At 37.7% G+C, this 27,933-nt stretch overlaps 1 protein-coding gene across 3 annotated transcripts; it reads left to right on the top strand.

Moving 5' to 3' along the window:
- The first annotated feature begins 40 nt into the window (after nucleotides 1-40).
- On the top strand, nucleotides 41-27,933 carry kdm5bb (lysine (K)-specific demethylase 5Bb). Of its 3 annotated transcripts, none has more exons than XM_020929540.2 (28): nucleotides 41-373; nucleotides 1,540-1,617; nucleotides 2,157-2,279; nucleotides 2,886-3,056; nucleotides 4,806-4,862; nucleotides 6,467-6,580; nucleotides 7,936-8,029; nucleotides 8,124-8,245; nucleotides 8,830-8,988; nucleotides 9,689-9,808; nucleotides 10,594-10,752; nucleotides 12,003-12,184; nucleotides 12,779-12,941; nucleotides 14,895-15,014; nucleotides 15,341-15,535; nucleotides 16,391-16,572; nucleotides 17,163-17,287; nucleotides 17,355-17,505; nucleotides 17,575-17,689; nucleotides 18,954-19,309; nucleotides 21,282-21,420; nucleotides 22,430-22,609; nucleotides 22,893-23,054; nucleotides 23,533-24,006; nucleotides 24,548-24,632; nucleotides 24,826-25,031; nucleotides 25,696-25,944; nucleotides 26,568-27,933. In XM_020929540.2, the coding sequence occupies exons 1-28, from the start codon at nucleotides 221-223 to the stop codon at nucleotides 26,691-26,693; spliced, it is 4,560 nt and encodes a 1,519-aa protein (XP_020785199.1). In that variant the 5' UTR covers nucleotides 41-220; the 3' UTR covers nucleotides 26,694-27,933. The 3 variants fall into 3 exon arrangements, with proteins under 3 accessions (XP_020785199.1, XP_020785198.1, XP_020785200.1); XM_020929539.2 differs by having other exon boundaries at nucleotides 8,803-8,988; XM_020929541.2 differs by lacking the exon at nucleotides 4,806-4,862 and having other exon boundaries at nucleotides 8,803-8,988.

The following is a 27,933-nucleotide window of genomic DNA, read 5'->3' as shown; positions in this document are numbered from 1 at the left end:
TTCGGGCGGACGTGCTCACTGCCTTGGAACAGTCCCCTCTATGTGCGTATGTGTGCGTAATGACTGTGGTGCTGTCTCCTCTGTGTTGATGTGGACTCGCCGCCTGCCGCTGCCTCTCTCACGGCTCGTATTTCTGGATAAATCGCTTCGGGAAACTTCGTGACACGGCCGTAGCTGCGTCCCGTCCCCTGTGAGCCGCCGCTGGGTCCGGTCCGAAACCATGAACCAACCAAGACCGGACGAGTTCAAACCCCCTCCTGAATGCCCGGTGTTCGAACCCAGTTGGGAGGAATTTGGTGATCCTTATGCCTTCATCAATAAAATACGGCCCATCGCTGAGAAGACTGGCATTTGTAAAGTCCGTCCGCCCCCGGTGAGTGTAAAAACATACCCGAAAAACACTGTGGGGTCGCTGGGATGCTGATTTGGGTTGAGCGTAAAGAAGACGGCTGCGGATGGAGAGTCTCGGGGATTTAAATGGACTCTTCAACATGGCGGATACAAGGCTACTTTCATTCTTTGTGCTGTTGCTGCTAGCCGGCTATTATTTATGATATTTGCGTTGAAACTTTCTGTTATAGTTGTGCAGTGGCCCGTTTGGACAATTCATATGCGTAGTTCATAAGGAAATGTTGTTTACGTCGCTGCGTAATACAAAGATTCATGTGTCCCTTAGCCAGGATAGGCTAACATTAGCAAACAGCTCTAACCTGTCATAATTTAGGCATTGACAGAGGCTATGCGGAAGCCGATCAGCAGATAATAATTCTGATAAAGTCAAATAAAAGATTAAAATCCATATTGTTATAAAACATGTTCTATATTGTCTATAGCAAGGCATGTTTGGCACAATTTGTGGATCATTTGGTGAAGACCTCATGATGCACTGGCAGACTTGGTCTCAGTTTCTGGTCAACAGGCCTAAAATATAAATAATGTAATTACCTTTTTTTGCCTATAAGTTGCATATATTTTTTATTTTGTTTAATATACTGTCATTATCACAGTGTGGTACATCCAGTACTTTGATCTTTTCAAAAAAGCTTGGCTTTTGGAAAAAGGGAAAATATTGAATTTAAAGGTCACACAAGGTTATATTACACAACTTTTCCAAATTTTGAGCATTATTTAGTATTGTATTGGAGATTCACCAATGTTTCTTGCTTGAGCCTTGTTGGGTGGTGTCCTCCATGTTGGCTTTGTGGTAAGCTGCTGGTGAATGAGGCTTCCATCTGGCCATTTTGTTTGTCAGTGGGGGATGTGGGCTACTGACTTACATTAAGATTTTAGGCTTATGGTGGCACAATTATGAATCAAGTCAACCAGTATTAATTTGTCTTTTGACAGTTGACCCAAAAAGATGATTGAGGATAGCTGTTTTGGTTGACAATACCTGTAGTTATATATATTGTGTTATTGGTGTAGGTAGGCCAATAGAGATAATGATATTCTTTAGATATTCTTAAAGTTACCACTCTTTTTTAAATTAAATATGTTTTATTTTTCTTTGTGCATATCTATGCTACCTGTGCGCTCTAGGGTTGGCAGCCTCCTTTTGCTTGTGATGTTGACAAACTACACTTTGTCCCTCGTATCCAGAGGCTCAATGAGCTTGAGGTAAACAATATAGCTTTTTATTTAAGTATTTTAAAATGTAATTAGCTTGTTACCAATGTGTTTAATTAACCAATTATAAAGCAAATGTTAATTTATAACGTAATTATGTGCACTCAAATACAATCACTGTAGTCATTTGTAATTATATGTTAATTCCTTATGTCGTTAGTATTTTCATTCAGTCATACTTGCTGAACCCCATACAATTTACATATGCACAGCTGAACCTTTACTTACTGTGTTGGGTTGTGGGTTGTTTTCAAATTGTAGAATGTGACAATGCCAATTCTTTCAAATTAGGGGAGGAGTCATGATTCTGCCATTGATTATATGGTATTGCATTAGCATAATAAATATTCAATAGAAAAATCTGCAAGTGTGAAAATGTATATAAGCGCGATACTTACTTAATTACATCAAATAATTAGCATTATAACACTATTGATTTGGCCTGTCTCCATCTCATTTAAACAGTAGGCCTACTGAATGCGTTGACCTTTGAAAACCAGCTGTGCCGTCATGTTATTTTGTTGTCACAGGCCCAAACCAGAGTCAAACTCAACTTCTTCGACCAGATCGCCAAGTTCTGGGATTTACAGGGATGTACACTGAAGATTCCTCATGTTGAGAGAAAACTCCTGGATTTATACAAGCTCAACAAGGTGAATTTACCAAAAGACCAGAAAATGTCAAAATTAAGTGTTTTGTTTAGTGTGAAAAGAAAACATTTGTGTATTTGTTAAGTCTGTAAACAGAAAATAGTTTCATTACATTTTTTTTTTAACTATGTGATAAGCTTCATTATATCATACTTTTTATATCATACCTTTTGCCATTAAAACATGAATGTGTTTTGGAAATAAGTTAATCATTTTTGTAATCTTTTCTAATCATTTCTACAGTTATCCTACTTTGACTTCTCAAATCAGAATTAATTGTAAATTTGATTCACATTTCAATATTGTCAATATTGTCACTATTATTTTTGTTTTTAATTACGTATTATTCAGTAGGGGTAACCACAAAAGTGCAGAAATATAAGTTTTTACTTTATTTGAAAGATTACACAGCAAGTTTGTTTTATTTTTAATTTAAATCTACAATAATTGTTTTGAAATAATTTTCTTTTAATGACAGACAATAGATATCCCATATTTGCTTATTTTCAGAACATAATTGTGATTAATATTATGATCATTTAAGTTTTTTTAAAAATCTCTCCTCTCCTCTGCCCAGCTTTCACTAAACTATTAAACTCTGTCTTCCAGCTTGTTGCAGATGAGGGGGGCTTCGATGTGGTGTGCCAGGATAGGAGATGGACCAAGATTGCAGTTCAAATGGGCTTCGCTCCTGGAAAAGCGATTGGATCTCACCTTCGGTCTCATTACGAGAAAATCCTGTACCCCTACAACCTGTTCCAGAGCGGAGCCAACCTGCTGGTGAGTGGAATTACCTATTTTAGGTGGTGATAGTGTACTGCTTCGAAGCATGATAAATCTTTGAAATGAAAAGTAGTTTGTTAAAGGTGCAATATGTGTCTTCTGTCACCTGCTTGCCTTGCTTTGAATATCCACATTACGCTATGATATAATGTTTCCTTCATCAAAAACATAGGTGTTGTGTTTTGTTTCATTTACACAACACAGATCTGTGGTCGTCTCTCAAAGTGAAAACACTCAGTTCCACCTTGTGATGTCATGTGGCAATACTTAAATGCTAGACTGTGTTTTTAAACTCCATACGCTTTCACTAGAATAATTTGGCAATTCCAGTGCTAAAATTAGCAATTCTCTACTGAGCTAAAGGTAAAAGGAAGCTGTTAACTTGAAAAGCACTGCTTCATGACATCACAAGGTGGAACTGAGCATTTCGAGCTATGGTGCAGATAGCCTAATAATCCAGGAGTACACAAACTTGCTGATAAATTAATTATATTCTAACGTGGTTTATAGCTCGTAGTAAATTTTGTGAAATATAGGACCTTTAAACTTTCTTCATGGAGACAATAAGGTGATACCATAGGCCAAGTTACAGATCAGATCTGTGGAGAGGTGAGCCTGATCCCTCTAAGAAGACAAGCAATTTTTTGAGCAATTAAAAACATGCGTAATTGAATAAATGCAAAAGAGATCAATTTAATGCCAAACATTCTAGACAAAGCAATAGCATCTCCATGGAGACAAGCAGGTGGCAGAACCACCACCATAAATGTTACATAGTGGACCTTTAAGATTTTTATTTGTGAGTGCACATGTGTAACTAATGCAACTAATTTCTACCAGGGAGGGTTTTAACAGAGAGAAAATTCTGATCTAATGATTGTTTTTTTTTTTTTTAATGGATAGACTTTGGTTCTTAGATCCTGCCAGGTAGAGACATGAGTGATGTGATGACAGGAGAAAATGTTTGTGGAGAAGAGAGAGAGCCTGATGGGTTTGCAGTGGAGGTTATTGCATTGTCCATCATTGCAGGTGCACTTTTCCCAAGACAAGTTTCCCTTGGGGACAAAAATATATTCAATTGATTAGGCTGAGGAGGGATGCGGAATGCTATTGGGATGTTAGGAAAAAAGAGGGGAGAGAGAGTGCACTTAAACAAATGACTCGAAAGTGATAGGCTAATTTGAGAAACTAAAGTAGCCAACTATGATTGACAGGCAATGTACAGGTAGTATATGCAGTCTCCCTGGTTAAGTTAACCTCAGTTAGCTTCATTTAAAGGCGCACAATGGAACTTTTCAGGTGGTCTACCACCTGCTTGTTTCTATGGCGCTATTATTGCTTTCCTTGATTTATTCCACAGTGTGGCATTTAACGTTAGATCTGTGAAGTGACCACACTCACACTAAGAAAGCATGTTTTTCATGGTAGTAACTGACAACTGTAAGTGACTACATGCTATAAGTAAGTAAATAAGTAAATGTTAAAAATCAAAGATAAATTTAATGCTGTACTGTGGAACATTGCAAAGCAAAAGACATCTTCATGGAGAGGAGGTAGGTAATCATCCCTCCACCAGAAAACTTACATAGTGCACCTTTAAATGTTTAGATAAAAATTGTGTGTATACTATGAGCATTTGTCCTCATATTGTCGATCCACATTTGGCCGAGAGTTGGGTCATAGATTTGGATTAGAATTGTGGCCGTGTTTTGGTCACATTAAGTTCACTCCCACTCTCTCTCTCAGGCCCCAGAGGCAGCTTCCAAACTGATGCGTTTGGAGGCTGATCCTGAAACTGAACAGGTATGTTTTTTTGGGACTTATAAAACCTCATTTAACATGCATGAGTATCGTTGTTATCTTTCTTAACATGTTCTTCTCATTGTATTGGAGTTATACAAGCCAAACAAGCTGGTTTATTCAAATGTCAAATGTATCTAGGGACATTTATGTTGGAATTTTCTTTAGACTTTAGAGTATTATTTAGTTATTATCACTATTCATGTATAACTAGTAATCTTACTATCACATTTCACTGTGATTGGTTAAGTCTACCTCTCACTCACTCTGAGCCTGATGGCGTCTGACCAACAGGATGGTGGGTGGAAAAGTGTATTTTTCAGTCACAGGAATCAGATTACAATTAGATTTTCATTGCTATCACTTCTACTTGACATAACAATTTTTGTACTAAGAAATTAACACAAGTTCCGTTCATTTAGTTTGGATTCTTACTCATTCTCATGATGGCTCTTTTTGATAGTTTAAGAAATTAACATAAATTCTATTCAAAAGAAAACGCACATTGCACATTTTTTCATCTTAATACATTTAGTCTTTTTCATGATTCAGGTGATTTTGTACCTTGTATCTTTACTGATTTCCCTGTAACTTCTGCTCATATCTGTCCACTTTGATTTGGCATGTGTCTCTTTATCTGCTGTGCTCACTGTGTAAGGAACAAACTGTAACTACAGTGTCACTATATAACTTATTTCCTGGGTCTTTTCTTAAAACTAGATACACTTAAGTTAGCTATTAAGGGATAGGCAGTTTAGATTAACTTTATTTTTTATCATAAACTGACTAGGTACTGCTTGTGTAACAGGCCTCTGTTGGGTTTGCACACATTATATCATTTTATATAATTCCGTTTTTATTTTATTATTTATTTTGATTAGAAAATATCAAGTAATTAGTCTTGGTCCCAACACATGCTTTAATGAAAATCTGTTAAAATGTGGATCATATATTGAAGGGATTCAAAAAAATCATTAGTTCTTAAAGGGCCCATTTTACACATTTTTTTAAATTTGTGTTATGATGTTGTTTCCTCATCCAAAACAAACCTATAGTTGTGTTTTGTTTCATTCACTCATGTGAATGCATATTTAGGGTTAGGGAGAGTTCTTCAGAGTTCAAACAGAAAAACACTCTGTTCCACCTTGTGATGTCATGTGCCAATACAAAAAGAGCTCCACTGTGTTTTTAAAGTCCATACACCTTCACATCATTTGGACAATTTCAGCCCTGGAATTGCTAGTCTCTACTCAGCAAAAGGTAAAGGTTGCTGATAACTTGAAAATCAACACTTCATGACATCACAAGGTGTAGCATTCTGAGTTTTGGAGATATAGACAGACTAATAAAGAAGGCTTTCTCAAACATCTGTCAATGAAATGTAACACAGCTCCAGGTATGTTTTTGATGAGGAAACAACATTATAATATGGTTAAAACCTTACAAGAGCCTATTTTGTGTAATATGGGACATTTATTATTATATTTTACAGATTATGATTAGATTGTGACCTGAATAATCACAATTATCAAAATACCTAATAATCTTGACATCCCTATCTATAGATTCCATTATTCCCCTTAATAACCAGTGAGTATGTCCCACAGTGTGTTCAAAAGCCAGTGGAGAGTAAAGATCCAGACAGTTCGGATGTGAAGCACCAGCCTCCAAAACTGACCCCAGAGTCCAACGCCCGCAGAGCCAAACGCATGAAGACTGAGGTGAGGCTTTATAAATATGGGAGGAAAAATACTAAAGTGGAAGGATTTATTGCAAATAGGGGTGTAAGCCTGTCATGATAACACATTTTAAAGTAAAAAATACAAACAATTATATATTTTCAACATTGTTAATGAGAATGCTGCCATAAATAAATGAACCACTTAATGAGTCATAGTAGTTGTTTATTCAACCCAGATCTTATCATTTCACCACTAGATTAAAGAAAAAGTACTTATGATAAATATTGACCCCAAAAATCATTGTTCCATCTATCATGAATTAAATGATAAATCAATATAGTAATTATCGTGGTAGGCCTATGTGTTTTTTGGTATATTTTACACAATTATTTTTTGACAATGCTACAGTTTTGTTGCTTGTTTAGAAAAAGTGAAACATCTTTAAACTTGCAGTGCATTTTGTACATCTGATACACTGAGTTCGTTTGGGCTGGACAAAGGCCTGACTTGACTTATCACAAAAGTTACATTGAAATGACTGTAAACAACAGAATATCTTGTCTCCCTGGCTTCTTGTTATGTGTAAAACCTCCTAACCCAGTGTTAACAGCTTTGAAAATGTATGATCCATTTAGTAGTTAATCAGAAAATATTTCTGTGTTAATCCTCATGAATGAGATTATGGATGCTTTTACAGTTGTCATGGTTTGAGTCCAGTTTACTCCTAATGTAGACCTAGTTTAGTTCAGTTCTAGTCCTGCTTTAGTTGCAGTTTACTTGCAGTTTTTATGTGGTTTGAAATATGTATTCAATTAATTACACAGTTTTCAATAAACACACAGTTCCATTATATTAAATTGCAATTTTAAAGGGCCCATATGACAGTATTCTCTGATCTATGTTATCATGTTGTTTCTTATCAAAAATATACCCGGAGATATGTTTTGCATTGTCATTTGCACAAGTGTAACCCAGAAATCCTGCATATTAAAGCTGTGGTCTTCTCTCACGCTGATAACACTTTGTTCCACCTTATGATGTCATGTGGTAATACAGGAAGTGCTCCACTGTGTTTTTAAACTCCATACATCTTCCCTAGAATAATTTGGATATTTTCAGCTCTGGAAATCAGAATCTCTATTGAACAAACTGTAAAGGATTGCTGTTAACTTGAAAACTACCACTACATGACATCACAAGGTGGAACAGAACATTCTCAGACAGAATAATAAAAAAGAGTTTCTCAAACATGTGTGAATGAAACAAAACACAACTCCAGGTATGTTTTGGATGAGGTAACAACATTCTAAAATGGCTTAAAGCTCACAAGAGTCAATTTTGTGTAATATAGGACTATTTCAGTGCCCAAGTTTAAATTGTTTTTTTCTCTGTAGGGCATCTGTGTGAAAACTGAGCCAGGAGAGCCCGGGGAGAACAGGCCCAACCTTAGGCGAAGGATGGGCTCTTTTGTTGCCAAGCCAGAACCAGGTGTGTATGTTTTATTTATTGCATTTATCTATATTTGCTTATTAGTAATTACAAGACAAAAATCTAAAGGGTATTGTGTTTTTTCTTGTTATAGAAAAAGAGATTCCCATCCAAGTGAAACAGGAGCCAGTTGAAATCCCAGAACCAGTCTTTGAAGCTGATAAATTCAAATCTCGCTATAAGAAACAAGTCCTGCCTCCCATCCCCCCAAACCCAGTAAGTCCTGTTTTGCAGTGTATGTAATCATGTGTTTAAAAAAACACATACAGGAGTGCTAATGAGGTGCTCCCTTTGCTGGTAATGGGTTGTTGAGGTTTATTTGTTTTTTTAGCTGTATTTTAAATGATACATGGGCCAGTTTATGAAGTGTCTGCACACTGTTACCTGCTGTCACTGTGCCTCTGCCCAGGGACTACAGATGAAAATGAGTTTGTAGCAAAATCTTGTCTGTGCAAAATATTCTGTATTATTAGAATTTATCTAATTCAGTACAGATTCTAACTCGGTCTTGAAAGTTACATTACACAATGTATAGGCCTAAATTAATTAATTAATTATTAATTTTTTGTTTGCTGGATCAATATCTATTATATAAGTGAGTATGTATAAGTTTTACTGTGTTTTCAACACTGTACCTTTTGCAGTCAGTAAAAGCCCAAGATAATAAAGAGACATTTGATATCTGCTGTTAGATGATAATATTGACTTTGTTGTAGTACTAATATTCAGACACTACTTTAAAGAACCCTTTAACCGAGTAGTTGTCACCGCAGAGTGCCCCTTGCTCTGCCTCTGTGCAGGTGGACCTGGTGGTGTGCCTGGTCTGTGGCAGTGGGGGAGACGAGGACCGGTTGTTGCTATGCGACGGTTGTGACGACAGTTACCACACCTTCTGCTTGATCCCGCCTCTCCACGACGTGCCCAAAGGAGACTGGAGGTGCCCCAAGTGTCTGGCCCAGGTGAGCACAAACAACACAACAGTAATATCACCAATACTGTATCATTTATCTTCCATATATCCTATAAGCTTGAAAATAAATTGATAAACTGAACAGATAGCTGCTAAAGCTCAGTACGTTTGTCCAGTGCAAACGAACCATGCCCAGGAGCGGCACAGTTGGGACTTTGGCCCAAATGAGGAGGTGCTTATGCACGCGCACGTACAGTTTGTTTGCAAGCCCTGTCTTGTGCATGGAGAGTATAGAGGATAAGAGGAATAAAATGAATGAACTCTGTTCTTAAACGAATCCTTCAATAAGGACTGTAGACAAAGACATACATTTTTGTTGTGAACTGGGTGGCCTTTACACACATCTGACCTGTAACTTGAACTGGTACTTCATCTCTCCATGGAGATGAAGTTTAATGCCTTACTGTGGAACATCTGGCAACGCAATAACATGGCAACAAGCAGGTGGCAGACTGCATGCAAAAAAAAAAATCTACAGAAACAGTATTATTAGTAGTAATATTTCCAACCCAGCCTGATGATTTTAAACTGGTTTAAAATTTCCAGTGAAACAATTACAATTACAATTTCAACAATTTTATGCCACGCGTATTCTCTCAAGAGTACTGACAAATCAATACTGAGGTTTCAAATGGGTTAGTCAGTACAGTAATTTACAGGTAATTATTGTTGCTGTTTGTTATTTTCAGGAGTGCAGCAAACCTCACGAGGCATTTGGGTTTGAGCAGGCGTTCAGAGACTACTCCCTCAGAGCGTTTGGGCAGATGGCAGACGCTTTCAAATCAGACTACTTCAACATGCCCGTCCATGTGAGTACAACTAATATGAAAGACACAATTTCACCTCATCATTGATTCATATTATTGCATTTATTTAATGGGCAGGACATCCCAGTCAGTTTAAGATTCATACATTTATTGGGGGGTGGGACAAGATAAAAGTCCCATGAATACAGGTCACACTCCACCCTCACCATCAACCTCTACCTAGGGCACCATATCATCCTCCACACCCCCACATAACTGTAACATAATTGTTAACTGGACTTGACATTGATGGACGAAACATGCATCTACACCTTGGTTATTGCTATGGATATCTACCTCATGTGGTATACTACTGCAATGTTGTTGTGCGTACATGTTATCAGAACCTTACCTTAGTTAATCATGGCATTATAGCTATGCTGATTGATTGATGTTCTAATATAATTTTCTTTCCTTATGAATGTGACAAGAGACAATATTGGATTTATGAGAATTAGACATTTATACATACACTGCATTGTTTGTTTTCTTTTCATGGTATTTTGATCTCACAAGAGGTTGTTGCATGCAACCTTGCCCCTTGCCTACTTTTTATGTGTTACTGCTAATCATTTATGCAAATATATTTTGTACTTTCACTGTTGTACCATGTATACTATGAATGATGCAGAACTTCACGACCAAGAGAAAACAATTTTGGGGGAATATCTTGACGTGTCATAATGTACATTTTTGAAATAATGTCCAATGTAGTCATTACAATTATCCACAGTGCAGCTCTTTGTGAGTACATCTGTTCACATAGATTGCGTTTTCTTGTTTTACAGATGGTGCCCACCGAGCTGGTGGAGAAGGAGTTTTGGCGCCTGGTTGGAGCAATCGATGAAGACGTGACTGTCGAATACGGAGCAGATATTGCCTCAAAGGAGTTCGGCAGCGGATTCCCCATTCCCAACGGCAGGTTCAAGGTGGCTTCGGCTGACGAGGTACTAATATGTTCTCAACATTCAGTTAGTCTTCAGTGAGTAATAGTTTGGGTTCACATGATATCACAATAGTCTAGGATCCCAATTGATACTTTGCAGTGACATCGCAAGGGGGCTGTTCTACATGCATCTTTATGGTGGAATGTTCAGCAGTTACCATGGTGATACAGTGTACATATTTGCAAACACAGCCAAAAAATTTAAGATGGTCTGAAAGTAAAAAAAAAAAAAAAAAAACTAAATGTATTTAAACACAATACAACCATTCATGGTCCTGTTTAGGTCTTAGGTAGTGATATTCAACAAAAATGGTGAAAGTGACAAACCATTGGCTAATGCCTGCTAGCTCGTGACTTTAATTTTATGTGTGAGAGATAGAGCTGTAACGATTCGGCGACATCGACTCAAAAAGTATATTGATGGCTGTAGGGCAGGGGACCCCAAACCCCAGGCCAGGGAACGGCAATGGATGTGGGTCATTTGGTACCAGGCCATGAAAGCGCAAACCCCCTCCCCTCCCATACACCACATGGTAAAATGAATTATGATATTTGTGAGTTGTGAGAAACTCCCGAGAATCCATCTTGGAAGGCTCCCACTGTCACGATTGGCCCTGGGCCAAATGTTAAGCGCCCAAAGCAACCAAAACAAACATGGAAGCCTACGGACGTACTTGAGCCTATTTTTGTAGGAATATGGAACGCTCTCTGTGTATTTGTGAATGGGAACGGTGTTTGTGTTTTTCTCTAAACAGGATCTAATCAAAGTTTAATATTCCGTATTGCCCTACTGTTGTGATGCTCTGACCAGTGTTTATTTCAATGAGAGCCATTCCATATTTCTGATAATATGTACAACTCATTTCAGAGTCCTGTACATATCACTCTGGCAGTAGACAGGTTAGGGCCTATCCACCCAAACAAAAACTGGCACTACGCTCAAGTGTCTCAAATAAACAATATTTTCAATAGCTTCAAAAAGTGGTGCATTATTCAACCCCAGAGATGTGATTGTTGTTAGTATACAAGCATGTAAGTCATAAGATGAAAGGGATAGCCTGTGGCGCCAATGCCTAACAAATAATGAAAACAGGAAGTCTCCCATAGTTACTCCCAAGTTATTTAGGCCCTGCACTCCATCGGAAATTATGACATCATCAAATTCTATAACGTGAACACAACCAACATTAATGTAATTTAGGAACTTAAATGTGATTAACTGTAAAGTCAAATATGTGTCTTTTCAAACAGAAATACCTGAAATGTGGGTGGAACCTGAATAACCTTGCGATGATGAACCGGTCTGTGCTCACTCACGTCACTGCAGACATCTGTGGGATGACTCTGCCCTGGCTCTACGTGGGCATGTGCTTCTCCTCCTTCTGCTGGCACATCGAGGACCACTGGAGCTACTCCATCAACTACCTGCACTGGTATAGACACTCCCTTTTGTACATACTCTGTATAAGAATCACAGGGTTTTAGATTACGTCACAATCAAATCAAAATGTAATGTATATTGCGTCTAATGATAAATCAATAAATTAATCAGTGACAATCGTATTCAACTTTTCACTTCTATAGATAACCATAGATGCTTCCTTTAAGGAGAAGGATATATTAAAATTTTTGAAGAATTTACAAAAACATTATTTTCTGTGAAGTTAATGTGTGTAACTTCTAAATGCAGTTATTAATTGAAACCGTAAACACTTGCAACTGTATCACAATATTACATAATCATCATACATCCATAATAGTGACAGAATGATAGCGCTTTCTGAATTTGTGTTAAATATCCAATATAGAATACCGTATCATCACAATACATAATTTTATCAGTCTTCACTACTGATGCAGTAAGACTCTATATCTAAATATTTCTCACAAGCTCTTCATGAAGTAAAATGTGCTTTATTTTGTTCAAATTCCAAATAAGATCAGCTCCAAAACGCAGCTCCTATAGAGATACATGTAGAGATTTCCATATTAAAGTGTATCTTAACCTTGCCTTTGTTCTCATGCAGGGGTGAGCCAAAAACTTGGTATGGAGCTCCTGGTTTTGCAGCAGAGCAGTTGGAGGAGGTGATGAGGAAACTGGCCCCAGAGCTGTTTGACTCTCAGCCTGATCTGCTGCATCAGCTCGTCACCATCATGAACCCCAACACCCTGATGGCTCACGGTGTCCCGGTCAGTGTCTGCACCACTATCACCCAATGGCATACTTTTTATATATTTCATTTATATATATATATATATATATATATATATATATATATATATATATATATATATATATATATATATATATATATATATATATATATATAATGGGGTGTCAAATTATCGCGTTAATTGCGATTAATTAATTACAGTCATATTTAGCGCGTTATGTTTTTTAATCGCGTTAATCTCATTTTTAATCTCCAACTTTACTGTTTCTGTATGCGAGTTGCTTTATTATAAAATCTGTTTTTATGTGTTGTTGGGACAACAACACACACACAAAAAAACACATTTATAAATTTTTTTATTTCGGTAATTCCACTCATTGCCGGAAACCCACACAAAACGCGTGCAGTAAGAGCGATGTAAACATCATGTTAATGTTGGCGGCGTCAGTCGCACAATGGACGAGGTCGAAGAGCCAGTAAAACAGAGTCAGCAGTGCACAGGTAAAAACGCATTCGTGTCTTGGAAATTCTTCTCCCGACGTGAAATATAAAAGAAAATAACAAATATAAAATCGCCTACAACTTAAATGTCACTGGTGAAAACAACCTGCATAGGCTCATGATGTCTGCACTACTGTCCTATAGTGACCTGCCACATGAGGGGACACAAACACACACAAACACACACAAACACACACAAACACACACAAACACACACAAACACACACAAACACACACAAACACAACACAACACACACACACCTTCATCATCGCCATTAACCTGAGAACGCGCGGACCACGTTTCCTTCCGTAGACACTGCGTGGACACCGACGTGCTCCCGTGAGCCGCGTGTGGATCGCGTTTTCTCTTCACGCTGCGTAAACCGCTCTTCCTCCTGTGCGCTTCTAAACCAGAACTAACACCAAGACTAAAACCAGGACTAATCCAGTCCAGGTCTAAACCAGGTCTAAACCAGGTCTAAACCAGGTCTAAACCAGGACTAAACCAGGACTAAACCCAGGACTAAACCAGGACTAAACCAGGACTAAACCAGGACTAAACCAGGACTAAACCAGGACTAAAACCAGGAACTAAACCAGAACTAAAACCAGAACTAAAACCAGGACTAAACCAGGACTAAACCAGGACTAAACCAGAACTAAACCAGAACTAACACCAGGACTAACCCATTCCAGGACTAAACTAGGACTAAAGTAGGACAAAAGCAGGTCTAAACCATGACTAAAACAAGGACTAAAACCAGTGATCTCATATATAAAGCATTTCTCTATCAATAATATTTTTAATATGGTTAAGGAAAGACTGGACTTTTTATTGTCTTTAAGTAGACAAAAGTTATTATGTTCAGATTTCCTCGTCTTTGCTACTTTACAGCAAACAGTTTTTTATTCATGGAGACTTGGGCTCAAAAGCCAATTTGGAGAGATTTGTTAAACAATAAATGACTTTATAAAGTCACTTTTTTTTTTGTTCTATATCAGTCTTTTGATCTGCCACAATAATGTAATAATGAATTTAAATGAAAATACCTCAAATTGAAGGCTTTTCTCAACAATTTTTAGGTGAGATTAAAATGAGATTAATTAGATTAATTAATTACAGATCATAATTAATTAATCTCTCAATTTTTTTAATCGCATGACAGCACTAATATATATTTAGCTGAGAATTGAATTCAAAACTCTTGAGACATATGTGCTGCTGCTTAGACCACTCAACTAATGGGAAGCATAATAATCTCGCACTGTTTTGAAGGTTCAGTTAATTACCCTTTTAAGTATTAGTACAATGTTTTACATGCTATAAATTGTCTGTAAGTCTGTAAGGTGGATATGGCTAATGAAACGGGAATCACTTGTCAATTGTGTGTTACCAAATAGCACACATTCCCCTTTAGATCCTTTTTGAGATGCTATGTTTATTTAATATCATTGTGTCTGTTTTCAGATCTACAGGACAAACCAGTGTGCTGGAGAATTTGTTGTCACCTTCCCCAGAGCTTATCACAGTGGCTTCAATCAGGGCTTCAACTTTGCAGAGGCAGTCAATTTCTGCACTGTTGACTGGGTAAGCAAGCTCCCCAATTTGTTTTCATCATTTCGAAAGTAGCTGTAGCACTGCCATTATATTATTTTGCATAGGGCTAAATCTTGAAGCCAGTAAGTTCTATGTGAACTACAAAGCCATTTCAGTGCCTCCCAGCGAATCGGTGCATTGTTATTGGTGTACGTGAACATTTTACACACATTAACCTACTTTATATAATATTTTAGCAGTGAAACGTTTCTCAAATTTAATTTTCTTTTCCAGAAGTGCTACCACAACAAACATGCGGTTTTTAAATCATTTTAATCAGTACCCTGTTTTTGAATGGATTGTGTGTTGTTTTTTAGATGCCTTTGGGGAGGCAGTGTGTGGACCACTATCGCTCACTGAATCGTTACAATGTGTTTTCTCACGATGAGATGGTCTGTAACATGGCATCCAAAGCAGAGAGTCTGGATGTGGTCCTGGCCTCCGCCGTCCACAAAGACATGGTCCTCATGATCCGAGAGGAGCAGGAGCTGAGGAACAAAGTCAAGAAGATGGTGAGACTGTTGTATAGTGTACTGTCTATGGCACAAATAGAAAATATATGCAGCATTCTGAGTTGTGCCACAAAAGTGGCAAAAATTTGAATTTTGTCTGAACTTCCTGATAAATAAGCCATATTGGGACAGAAAATATTTAAATAAAATTGTTTATGTTAGCAAGTCATTCGTGAAATCCCTGTTATCCAGGTAGGATCTATCACAAAACCGAAATTAAATTCTGTCAGCCGGACAATTTTTTTTGGATCGAATTAATTTTTATTTTTATGTTTTTACATTTGTTTGAAAAATGTCCCAGGCTGGAATTCAATCTGGCTGGACCTATAAGTAGTATAGTTATGTAGTCACTACTAGACATATTATGGGTACTAAAACTTGGATGACCACTAGAGGGGAAAAGAAGCACACTGGAGGTATGAAACTAGGGTGACCATATTTCCATTTGTGAAAACCCAGACACCTTATCGGGGGTGAAGGGTGGGGCCTTGACATTGAGTTACTCTCACCTCGCAACCTGTGCACATGGCCTCCCACCTGTCCCGACCGGGACGGAAAACGGAGAATTTCTTGTACAAGTCATTGTAAAAAGCACCTTTGCGCTTTGGCAAGTTGGAGACTGACCGACTGTTTTTGTCTACTTGCTCCTTCTGAGTGCACAGAGAGCTACGAGAGCTGCTCAATTTAATGGCCCCAATGAATGGTAATAAAAACCATTTCCATCACTTTATGAAAAAAAACCTGGACACCCAGGACAAGACGCAAAAAACTGACATATCCGGGGAAAAACAAACGTTTGGTCACCCTATGAAACAGAACCACTTGTATATATTTTCTGATCCTTTCCTTGTGTAGGGGGTGGTTCTGTGTAAAGAGGCGAACTATGACCACCTGCAGGATGATGAGCGTCAGTGTATGAAGTGCAGGACCACATGTTTCCTGTCCGCTCTGACTTGCCCATGCAGCCCCGGGGTCCTGGTCTGTCTGCACCACATCCACCAGCTCTGCTCCTGCCCTGTGTCCAACTACACGCTCAAGTAAGACACTCAATATTAAGACACACACAACATGAAGACACAACAGGACTACAGAGGGTTGCTCTTTACGTTAAATCTTGGTAAAATCATAATAAGAAGCAGATTGTGTAAAAATCTTTGGATCTAGGAAAAAATAACAAAATACTAGGATGTATCATGAAAAGTCCTTTATTTTAATCGGTAAGCTAACAGGTTTCAAACCAAGCACAGTCTTTACCACCATTCAATAAAAGTCAGTTAAATGTCTCAGAAGAAAATTTGTCTCAGGCTGGAACACAATCAGCTGCAATAAGGTAGCATGATGAGCCTCACACTTTGGATTGCCAGATCCCACAAATAAACCAGACATGGCCTGTCCATATACTGACATAAAGAGCAAAACTTGTGTGTGTCCTCTATCTGCAGGTCTCTGGCAACCTGGGTTCAGTTGTGACTGTAGTAATACTTTTAAATTAGCAAGAGTGCAGACTAAATACTGTCCCTTTTGAGTATGTACTTGAAGACAACATTTTTATTTTATTGAACCTAAAGAAACAAAGCAAAATGTCTTGTACATATATCACACTGCAAGAGTTGTGCTTTCTCTGTAGTTATAGATACAAGGTGGACGACTTGTTTCCAATGATGAATGCAGTAAAAGAGCGTGCCCAGCTGTACGATGACTGGGCTGTCCGTGTGAGTGAAATTCTGGAGGCCAAACTAGAAAAGAAGAGAGGTAAGAAAAGTGAAAGGCAGAAAACAGTGTACCATGACATATATTTATCTATATTCACATGTTGTAGGTTTACCTGTTTTCCGGGGTCTTTTGGCCGAATCAGAGTCTAAAAAGTTCCCTGAAAATGATCTTTTGCGTCGCCTTCGTCTTGTGACACAAGATGCTGAAAAGTGCTCAACTGTAGCTCAGCAGCTTCTCAATGGCAAGAGACAGACCAGGTATGGTTTCAATATAGTCTGTAATAATCATTACATTATTTTATTATGTTAATTCCTTGTTGTCCTCAGATATTGTTGTGGAAGTGGGAAGTCACGGAGCCAGCTGACAGTGGAGGAGCTGCGATCATTTGTTCGGCAGTTATACAATCTCTCCTGCAGTCTCCCACAAGCCCCAAAGTTAAAGGTGTGTGCTAGAATTTGATCAGCGCAGCTTTGTCTTTATTGGTAGAGTAGAGACTCTCTACCTCTAACCAAAAAGTTTGTGATTTTTGTAACGCTAGTAATATTGGGCTATTAACGAGTTAACGCAAAATAGTTTTAACGGCGTTAATTTAAAAAAAAAAAGTTCACGTGATTAATGCTATTTGTCACCTAGTGAACTTATTTTTTCATAAGCTGTGGCCACTGCTAGTAACGTTAGAAAAACTACAGGATCCAGCTGTAAACAAGAAGGAAAATTATTTGTATGAAACTGAGAAGTCCCAGTAGGAGGAGGTGGGCCAAAGCACGGCACAGCCATCCATGCATGTACACATGCACGACTTCACCATGCAAGCCCCAGCCCAAAAGTCCCAGCACGAGGTCACCCCTAGTGCAACAAACGGTGGGGCAGACAAACACAGTTGCGCTAACTGGAGATTACTGGACATCCCTCAATAATGAGAACTACCTTGGGGTCACACTTCATGAAAGTGGAACATGAGTGTGGAACATCGAACATAGTGTTGTCTCACTGACAAATGTTAGGATTTGAAATAAAAAAACATTTGCATAAAGCAATTTTCTATGTTCATAACATTTTTAAAATAATGATTCAAGGAACAAAAAGGCGCAATTAATTTGTGATTAATCACAAGTTAACTATTATATTCATGAAATTAATCGTGATTAAGGATTTTAATTGGTTGACAGTACTAGTCGGACTAATTGAGGCAGCACTTGACTTATTTTTTATTAGTCAGTTAAATCATTATTTTAACCAGATTATGGCAAATATATAAAATGAACACTTCTTTAATATGTTCTAAAAATACATAGCATGTACATGTTTTAATTAAAATTATGAATTGTGTTACTATTTATTTTGATTTTATAACGGTACTGTCATAAATCTTACATAGACTATGGTCTATACTACATTTAGCAGTCAGTTATTTCAACAGTTGCTTACTGATAATCACAATTAATCCAATCTGAGGAGTGAAGAATTAATTAAAGGTGCAGCAAGTTTTTTGGTGTCTGGGGTCTGTCCTCTGCTTGCCTCATAAGAATGTTCACTTTTCATGAAATGTTAGACAGTATTTTGTGTTAGTACCTACGGCTGCCGTCCAAACTTTCACCATTCTGAATCCATCTCCCATGGAGGATTTTTACCCATATAGGTTTCTATACAAGTTTCTACGTAGGTACCAATTTTACCGATATTCTGGCCTCCTCTCTGTTTGTAGGAGCTCCTGAATCGCATCGAGGATTTCCAGCAGCACAGTGAGAAGGTTTTGTCAGACGCGGTCCCCAGTGTGACAGAGATTCAGGGGCTGTTGGAGGTCAGCTTTGATTTCGATGTGGATTTACCTGAGCTGCCCCGGCTCAGAGTACGTCTAGAACAGGCCCGATGGCTGGAGGCAGTACAGCAGGAGAGCAGCCAGCCCAAAACCCTGAGTGTGGAGACCATGAGGAGGCTAATCGACCAGGGGGTGGGGCTGGGGCCGCACCCGTCTGTGGAGAGGGCTATGGCTCGTCTACAGGAGCTGCTCACTGTGTCCGAGCATTGGGAGGACAAGGCTATCAGCCTGCTCAAGGCCAGGTGAGGGGGGGTTTTATTCATATTATATGAACTATATTAAATCAACTGGATATTGTGCACTCACCTTTGAAGGAGTGTTTCCCATAGATTCTGGGGAGACTATATTGGCACAAGATTTTTAGTCATTTCATCTTATACCATGATCAATGGGAATTCTAATGCCAACTGTCGTGCATTATTTTTGTATAACTGCACAGGTAGTCCGTCAGCAATTAGTCACTGTTGTATAGACGGATTATTTCCTTATCAACACAGTGGATGCACCCACAACCTGCAGAAAGCCGTGTCTGTGCACATGTGATAAAATAAATTGGTGAATGGGATATGGCTTGATGACCCATATGCGTTAAATGCAGATAAGTGGGTAAATGACAAGAAGAAATGGCTCAAAATTCAGTGGCCAAACATCCCTTCATACCTGATGGACACCTAGCCCCTTTTTCTGGGAGAGCCTGAAATCCCATAAGACACTGATATGATACAAGACATGACAGCAGCTCTTTCTCTAGCTGACATACTTAGTGATATGCTCACGTGATGTTGTCTGATAATCCCTCTATCATTACACTGTGAGCATCACTGTAGCAACAAGTAAACAAATAAAGTATTGTTAGGAGGCACTATCTTCAACTAAAACAGAAATAACTAATGCTTTGAACATCCATGGCCAAAAGGTTGTCAGATTTAAAAGTGAACTATAGTATTTTGAGTTGGTAGGACTTTGGTATAAGTTTTTATGGGGGCTATCATAGTCTTTATTAATGGGAAATACTACTTGATATGTTAGGAGTTTACACTCCTTCCCAACTTCTTTTTGAGATCTGATGAAATGTATTGATCGAAATATTTCTCTTTGAGTTGTACTTTGCTACATGAACGTACTCAAATAAATCTATTCCTTCATATGTTTTACCTCACTCAATAAATACAATGTATTGCACTGTATACCACCTGTAGTAAGAGGTTACTACATTGCTATTACATTGTACTTAAGGTTAAGGCGTGACCATGGACTGCATATATAAATGGACATAGCTAACGTGTTAGCCAGCGTATTCCAAATAGAAAATTAGCATTTGGAACGCAGCATTCATTGGAATATTGTCCATTGACAATACATTGGAATATTGTCACCACTCTTTAAAACTGCTGCAGTGAGCCTAATCATTTTGGTTTTAAAATGTTCGTATTAACCTGCTCTACATGATCCTGGGTTTTTTATTTCACTAATTTGTTCATTTAAAAAATCCTATTCCTAATATGAAGCTTGGCTCCAAGTTCGCCCCTGTAACTACTACCATCACAAGCTTTGTTTGAATGGAGCCGAACGCTATGAGTCACACTCGCTTAGTCCACTTCTTTATACAGTCTATGAGTGCGACGGAGTATTCATGGGTTTCAGCTTCCTGTTTTAAGCAACATTTTGAAGACTTATCACCATTGAAATAGGGTATTTTCTTTTAAATTGTTAATTGCTATGGCAACAGTCTTAATTTTTTCATAATTTGGAAACCCATTGATATTTATAAATTTTGTAATACTGTATTGTTATCATCTATTTATATTTTTTGTAAAAAACTAATTTTGATAACACTAGCTAAAACTTTGTTCCTTATTTGTAAAAGAGTAGTTTTACCGATTTTTGTATTTCCTTCATTTCAAAAATATTCTGGTAAAAATTATTTCTGTCTGAATTGTTTGCCCTGATTTAGACTGAATAATATGCTGTATAATGCATCAGTGCTGTCCAATTTTGCTTTAATTCCAGTTATTGCAAAAAAGTACCCACTACATCTTACCCAAGATCAACAAAAAGTGAGCACATGTATAGTTTTACTGTTTTTGGTGCACAATGAAAACTAATATAAAAAAGGAATTGATTACAAGAGAAGAAGCAACTATGTTTTGAAGCCGTTGTAGTTTCCAGTTAATAACCCTTAGATTCTCTTTGGTATTCTTTCCCATGTTTTAGACCCCCACACTCTATCGAGACTCTGAGTGGTGCAGCAGAGAAGGCATCAGCAATCCCTGCCCACCTCCCAAACTGTCTGCTGCTCAAAGACACCATCAGAAAGGCCAGAGAGTGGCTCCAGGAGGCAGAGGAACTACAGGTACTTTTATACAGCTATCAGACAATAGTTTGGACACACCCTCTCATTTAGTGTTCTGTACTACTATAATCAAATCCTCATATTACCCACCTTTTTGCTTTGTCAAAAAAAACTCTTTACTGAATAATTCCATATATCTTGCTGCATTCTTATTAAGAAACAAAACACTGAATGAGAGGGTGTGTCTGAACTTTTGACTAGTAGTGTATATGCTTTTAGTCTGCATGAATTCATAGGTTTCAACTTAAATGGTGCCATTATGAGGATAGTTGACTATTCAAGAGATACAATATTTTGGTTTGAATTGTTAATTGCAGCAGTCCTAACCTTTCATTTCACCTAGATACTCTACAATTAAAGGATGGAAGTAGCTTAGGAGTCAGGCCAGCCAAGTCTTCACATTTTCCTGAATAACCAATTAGAGACATGCACTACAAATAAACTGTTGTGATTTGATTGTCAAAATGTTTTACAGAGATATGATTTGAGGTGAGGTTTTTGTTCTGCTTAGCAACCATTAATCCAGAGTTTGTCATTTTGATCCTGGCTCTACTCGATATGCTGTTGTGTCCTTGGGCATGGCACTTTACTGTGGTGTTTCTCTGTGGCTGCTGTAGGAATGTGACTGTGTGTTCAGTCATGTCTAATTATCAATAATGGGGTTTTTTTTTCATCAAGAGGTCTATAGTCAATCCTCTGTTACCATGTGGTTTGGGGTAGAGGAAGTAATTGGGCTATAATTGACCTGTAATTTCCTTATTGTAGGACAATAAAGGTTTATCTTATCTTTTTTGTTTTTTTAATTAAATGGCTATAATTTAAGGTCTGTCACATTAATATCCATGAAATCAATACTGGTAGTCATTTTTATTTTGTTTTTAAAAAGTAAAGTAAAACATTGAGACTGATCATTAGAAGGGAAAATCCAGCAATATTTCCTTTTTTGTTCATTATTGTACACTGTCCCAACCAAATAAATTAAAATATTTGATGAATTTGATATTTCTAGGCTGGTGGTAGTGTTCCTTTGGCTGACTCTCTGTCAGACATGGTGCTCCGAGGACAGGCTGTCCAGGTCCATCTTGAGCCTCTGGACAAACTGGAGACGCTCATGTCCCAGATCCAGGAGTGGAAAGAAGAGGCAGCTTCAGCTTTTCGTCATAAAGACTCCTCCCTCTCTCTGCTGGAGGTAAAAAAGCTAGAGAAACATCAGTTTTTTATATTGTATTTTATTTTTACTGTGATACTGATATTTCATTATAGTTTTCTTAAAAGCACGGTACCTGATTTTTACAGTCTTAAAAACATGAAAAACCAAGCTAATTCATTTTAAACTGTTTATAGTGTTCTACATGGAAAAAAATTGGGTACCTTTAACTTTATTTTTGATAACTTTATTTCTTCTTTTGATCAACTGCATGTCTGTCTTTGGCTGTGATAGCCAAATAATGAATTAATTTTGTTTCTTACAGATCCTTTGTCCCAGATGTGAAGTTAGTAGTTTAGGATCTCCTAAGAGGAAAACCAAAAAAGGAAAAGAATCGCCTAAAAATAATAAAAAGAAAACTACAAAACCAAGTAATCTCGGGGAGGTGGAGAAGGCACTGTCAGAGACCAATGATTCTACCTCTGCAGTAAGTCTGAATAGTTATGCATATTTTGTGTGAAGTAACAATAATGGCAGGATCAGAAATTAAATGAATTACATCCATATTACTTCCACACTATTCAGACTAAATGAACTTAAGTTAGGCTTTTAACCATATCATACTTTGAAACATGAGATATAGCTACAAAGAAATATCGCTATAATGGATATTTTTTATACATAAATAATTCAACTACTTCTGTCACTGACACAATAAAAATAAAGCAAAAAAAGACAGTAAAAATAATATAAGATTGAATCAATATTTAGCAACAGAAGTTACTTTTACTATTTTTTACTATTGCTACTACTTACTATATGTACTTCGTACTACATAAAAAAATATAAAAAATCTCACCACTACTGCAGAAAAAGTTATACATTGTTCTTGCTATCATTTATTGAACAATAAGTTAATATAGTGATTATTGTGGCGTGACAAGTATTTCTGTCTCATTTTTCAGCTTGCGACTTTGGAGGAGCTTCGTCTTCGAGAGATGGAGTCTTTCTTTAACCTCAGAGCAGCTAATGAGTCCAAGCTGCTGCCCACCACCGACTGCATGGACCTGAGGGTGTGCGTGTGTCAGAAGCCACCCATGGGTGCTATGCTTCAGTGTGAACTCTGCCGTGACGCCTTCCACTGCGCCTGTGTCCAGGACCTAGCTGAGAGAACACAGCCCTGGCTATGTACCAGGTGTCAACGATCAGAAAAACCTCCTCTGGCGAAAATCATCTCATTGCTCACTTCATTGGATCAGCTGGGAGTGAGGCTGCCTGAAGGGGATGCTCTGAACTATGTAGTGGAGAGGACAGTGGACTGGCAGCAGAGGACGCAACAGGTTCTATGTGCTATTCTCAAGCTGGAGGATAGAGCTGGGACCCCACCCACTCTGACCCGCTGGGCACCAGGCAACACAGAGGAACCCAGTGACACTCAGGTTAGTCTCATATGTATTGTTTAAAGAGATATTGTTTGAAGAGGTTATAAATGTCATCCATTCATGTTTCAGTAATTTTGAAATGTCTCCCTATTCAAACCCTCCCTATGGTTACTTGTAAGATTCTGCCCATTGTTCAGTATACAAGCCTACATCATCCATGCTCCCACATGACAATTCTCCATAAATATACAAACGCATAATACAAAACTGTACACAACAACTTTACAAACCAGATGTGCAGTAGTTCCATTAGGGAGATGCATGCTGATTGTGTTGTGATAGCACTCTGAAAGGGGAATGATTTGCGGAGAGTAAAGGAAGGGGGGACTCAGAGCGCCAAAAACAAAAGTGAAACTTATTAAACATGTTAATATGTTGTTTTCTGCAAATACAGCATTTTCTAAACAATAAAAGGTAACATGATGATCTCAGTATATTATGTGTTAGCAGTTAATTCCCTATAGAAGTAAGTATATGTGTATAATGTGGGAATTTTCATGTTTTGTACTGCAGTTTTTAAAAATGCCCTCTGTTTTAGGCTCCTTGTCTGACTCCAGAGTGGAACAGGATCAGCCATGCTCAAACAGTTTTCTACACTGAGCAGAAATGTATACCTCTACAAGGTAAGGACCAGGTCATTGGTCAGGACAGTATATAGTAACAACTGTAGATACATTTAAACAGTATCATCATCATTTTTTATTAGTACCAAAGTAAAGTTTATTATCTCTTTAATAAAATCCCAAGAAAATCTATAAAAATGAAAGCCATTAGACATAGATTACAATACAGTATCTCTTGCTGTTGTGTGTGCAGGTTTGAGCAGAGACATGGAGGAGCTGTTGGTGGAGGGGCTGCTTCTGCAAGTGTCCGTGCCGGAGGTCCAGAGTCTGTACCATGTTCTTCTGGACCAGGCTCAGAACCAGCTCTCAGACCGCCTCATGTCCCCCACACAGACTGAGCCCACAGACTGTGCACATGTGCAGTTCACCTCTCAGGAAAGTTCACTACCATCGCCCCTGGTATGAACAACATGACAAATTTGGAGATTTTTCTGGATATAACCTTCATTGATTAATTGTTTGGCTCAACAAATTATTACTGATTGTTAACTTTTCTCATTAAGGATCTGCCAGCTGCTTGTCTCCATGGAGACAATGGAGACATAAAAACAGACATAAAACAACTATATTTATATAACTATATATTCAGTTATAGTTGCAATTGCATCCATACTGTGGAACATTTGTGGGAAAGCAATAATATTTACATGAAGACTAGCAGGTGGTGAACTACCACCAGAAAATATAGTAGTATAGACTATAGACTAGAGTAATTATATTTTGTACATTTATTGGGCAGATGGTGCTGTATCTTCTATTGTACAGCATAACAATTGTTAGATATTTTTACAATAGTTAGTAACAGCCAGTAACATCATAAAATTATCGATTTGATTTACCAAAGTTGGTCACATAATATAGGCAAGGACTACTATCTAATCCTATCTATTATAGTGTCAATGAAACTGAATAAAGGAATTTACTATTTGTTTTGATCATGCTTTTTTTGACAATAAACGCAACAATCAGCATTATATTTTGACATGATGTGACATCCCAAAGAAATTTTGAACTTATAATTTGGCAACATACTGTTTTTTTAATACAGTTGTTTTCTTTTCAGGAAGTGGAAGCCATTGTGTCCGAAAAGAAATCTAAACGTCATATTGACCGGGACAGTTTAAACACAGACTTCAGGAAGGGTGAGAAAAAGCACCTTGTAAAACGACAGAAACTGAACAAAAACCACGTTCACCGCCGCCCGACCTCCACCTCCTCCTCTCCTCGCTCAGACGGATCCCAGTCGGAGAACTCAGATGATGAGACCGAAGTGTGCCCGGCGGAGAGGTGCCAGCTGCCAGAGGGAGACGAGGTGAGGAAGACTTACTCTGCTCATGGTTTTTAATCATCATGGTTAAGGGTGCACTGTATAACTTTTCTGGTGAGGGGTTTGCAACCTGTTTGTTAGTTGTAGTCCTAATCTCCATGGAGACAATTATTTTAGTAGTCAACTTGTCAGCCATTGTTTTTTTGGTTATATATTATACATTATCTGTAACTTGGCCTGGTGGCATCACCTGCTGGTCTTGATAAGTTTAATTCCATACTGTGGAACATTCCAGGTAAAGCATAACATTTCCCTGTAGACAAACAAGTGATGAACCTTTGTCCTAACAAATTACATAAGTTACTTTAAGTTTAAGTTTGTTTCAAAATTTGATAGTGTCACAATTTCAAGAGAAGGGCCAGGGCCGTTCCTCTATTGGCAAATACTAAATAAAGATTCAAACAGAGTAATAATTTTATCACTTTTTATTGTATTGTGAAAAAATAATGAAAGAAAAAAAAGACATATCAACTATGCTGGTTTTTCTGTAAATTTTCCCACAATTTCAGAGATGTTAATCTTAAACCAGGCCAAAACACCAGAATCAGTGTTTTCACATACTAAACAAAATGTTCATAACAATATATTTTGTTCCGCTTTGTGCACAGGTGAATTGGGTGCAGTGCGATGGCAGCTGTAATCAGTGGTTTCACCAGGTCTGTGTGGGCGTTACCGCAGAAACGGCAGAGAAAGAGGACTACATTTGTGTCAGATGCTCAATCAGTGATGTCTGAAAAATATGAAGAAACATTTTTTTTAAAGATTGTCTGGTTCCTTGGCCTCCTTTACCTCTGTCCCATCTGTCCCATCCTTTTGTAACAACGGTGCTATCTCCTTTTGACTTGTGTCCAGAATTATAATTGTGATTTTTTTTTTTTTTTTTTTTTTGTATTTTTACATTATATATTATTCTATTCTTTCTCTTCATGAATTGTGGTTGTCTAATTGAAAATCAGGTTGTGACGTGTGCTGCATGGGATCCCGTTATATTGGTGGAAGGGAGATTTTTAAACATCATGACAATGCCCCATTAAAGAAAGTTAAGGATTTCCATTATCTTCTCTGGGAACTTACTGCATGTTAAAGCATTGCATAAGGGGCATTAGGTAGCTATTAAGGTTTTGTATCCTCTGAGGCCTCCTTCCCACCTTTTAAAAAAATAGTTAACACTTTAATATAACTACACTATTTCTACCCTTAATAAAGCATTAATATTTTTAAAGAATGATTCAAGCTTAAGAAGTACTTAATACTCTACCCAATAATTTCTAAATTAATAAAGGAATATTATGTAACGTTTTGGAGATGCTTGGCTTGTTCCTCAGTATGGCATTAACTATCGGTTTTGCATTCATTAAAAAATACCTTGAAATTCTTGAATTCTTTATCTGAGTGGGGTTGCCTCTCCACAGATCTGACCTGTAACTTGACTTGATGATGTTACTTGTCTCCATAAAGATAGCTATGTTTTTAATGCCATACTGTGGGATATTACAGGCAAATCAGTTGTATCTCAAGCAGGTCTCTCCACCTCCACCTAAAAAGTTACATAGTGAAATAGCTTGAATCATTCTTAATAAACTATTTGTTCATTGTGTCATTCTTCATGCTTTATTACAGGTAGTTAAAGTGTAGACATTATAAAGGGTTACCAAAAAACATAACACAAACATTTTACTTTCCGTGTTTGGTAAATGCATCTCTTAATATAAATAGTCCCGGTTTTGTAGAATAGGTTATTTATCTGAGCAATAATTTGTCTTGATTTGACTTAAACGGCTTGGTCTCCACTGAGTTGTGTTGGTGTGCTGTACAGAGATCTACATGGTTTTGAAGTAGCGAAGAACGAAGGAGCTATGCTGCTGATGTGTGACCCCAGCATGTAGCCTGACGTAGGGTACTGGACAGAACAAGGGCACTTTAAGATGTTACAGGTTTATATTGGAAAATAAAGCCCTTTTGTTCTATGACAAA

Source organism: Boleophthalmus pectinirostris, unplaced genomic scaffold (genome assembly GCF_026225935.1).
Source record: "Boleophthalmus pectinirostris isolate CB_2022bp ecotype Guang Dong unplaced genomic scaffold, ASM2622593v1 HiC_scaffold_8, whole genome shotgun sequence".
Lineage (NCBI taxonomy): Eukaryota > Metazoa > Chordata > Actinopteri > Gobiiformes > Gobiidae > Boleophthalmus > Boleophthalmus pectinirostris.
The sequence above is the reverse complement of the archived record's forward strand: the minus strand, read 5'-3'. Positions and strand labels throughout refer to the sequence as shown.

What these genes read in the sequence shown, in the direction of transcription:
- kdm5bb (XM_020929539.2), top strand. Translation starts at nt 221, where the DNA reads ATGAACCAACCAAGACCGGACGAGTTCAAACCCCCTCCTGAATGCCCG. An exon ending in TCCATCAACTACCTGCACTG is followed by an intron (nt 12,185 to 12,778) that starts GTATAGACACTC and finishes GTTCTCATGCAG; the next exon opens with GGGTGAGCCAAAAACTTGGT. An exon ending in ATCAGCCTGCTCAAGGCCAG is followed by an intron (nt 19,310 to 21,281) that starts GTGAGGGGGGGT and finishes CCCATGTTTTAG; the next exon opens with ACCCCCACACTCTATCGAGA.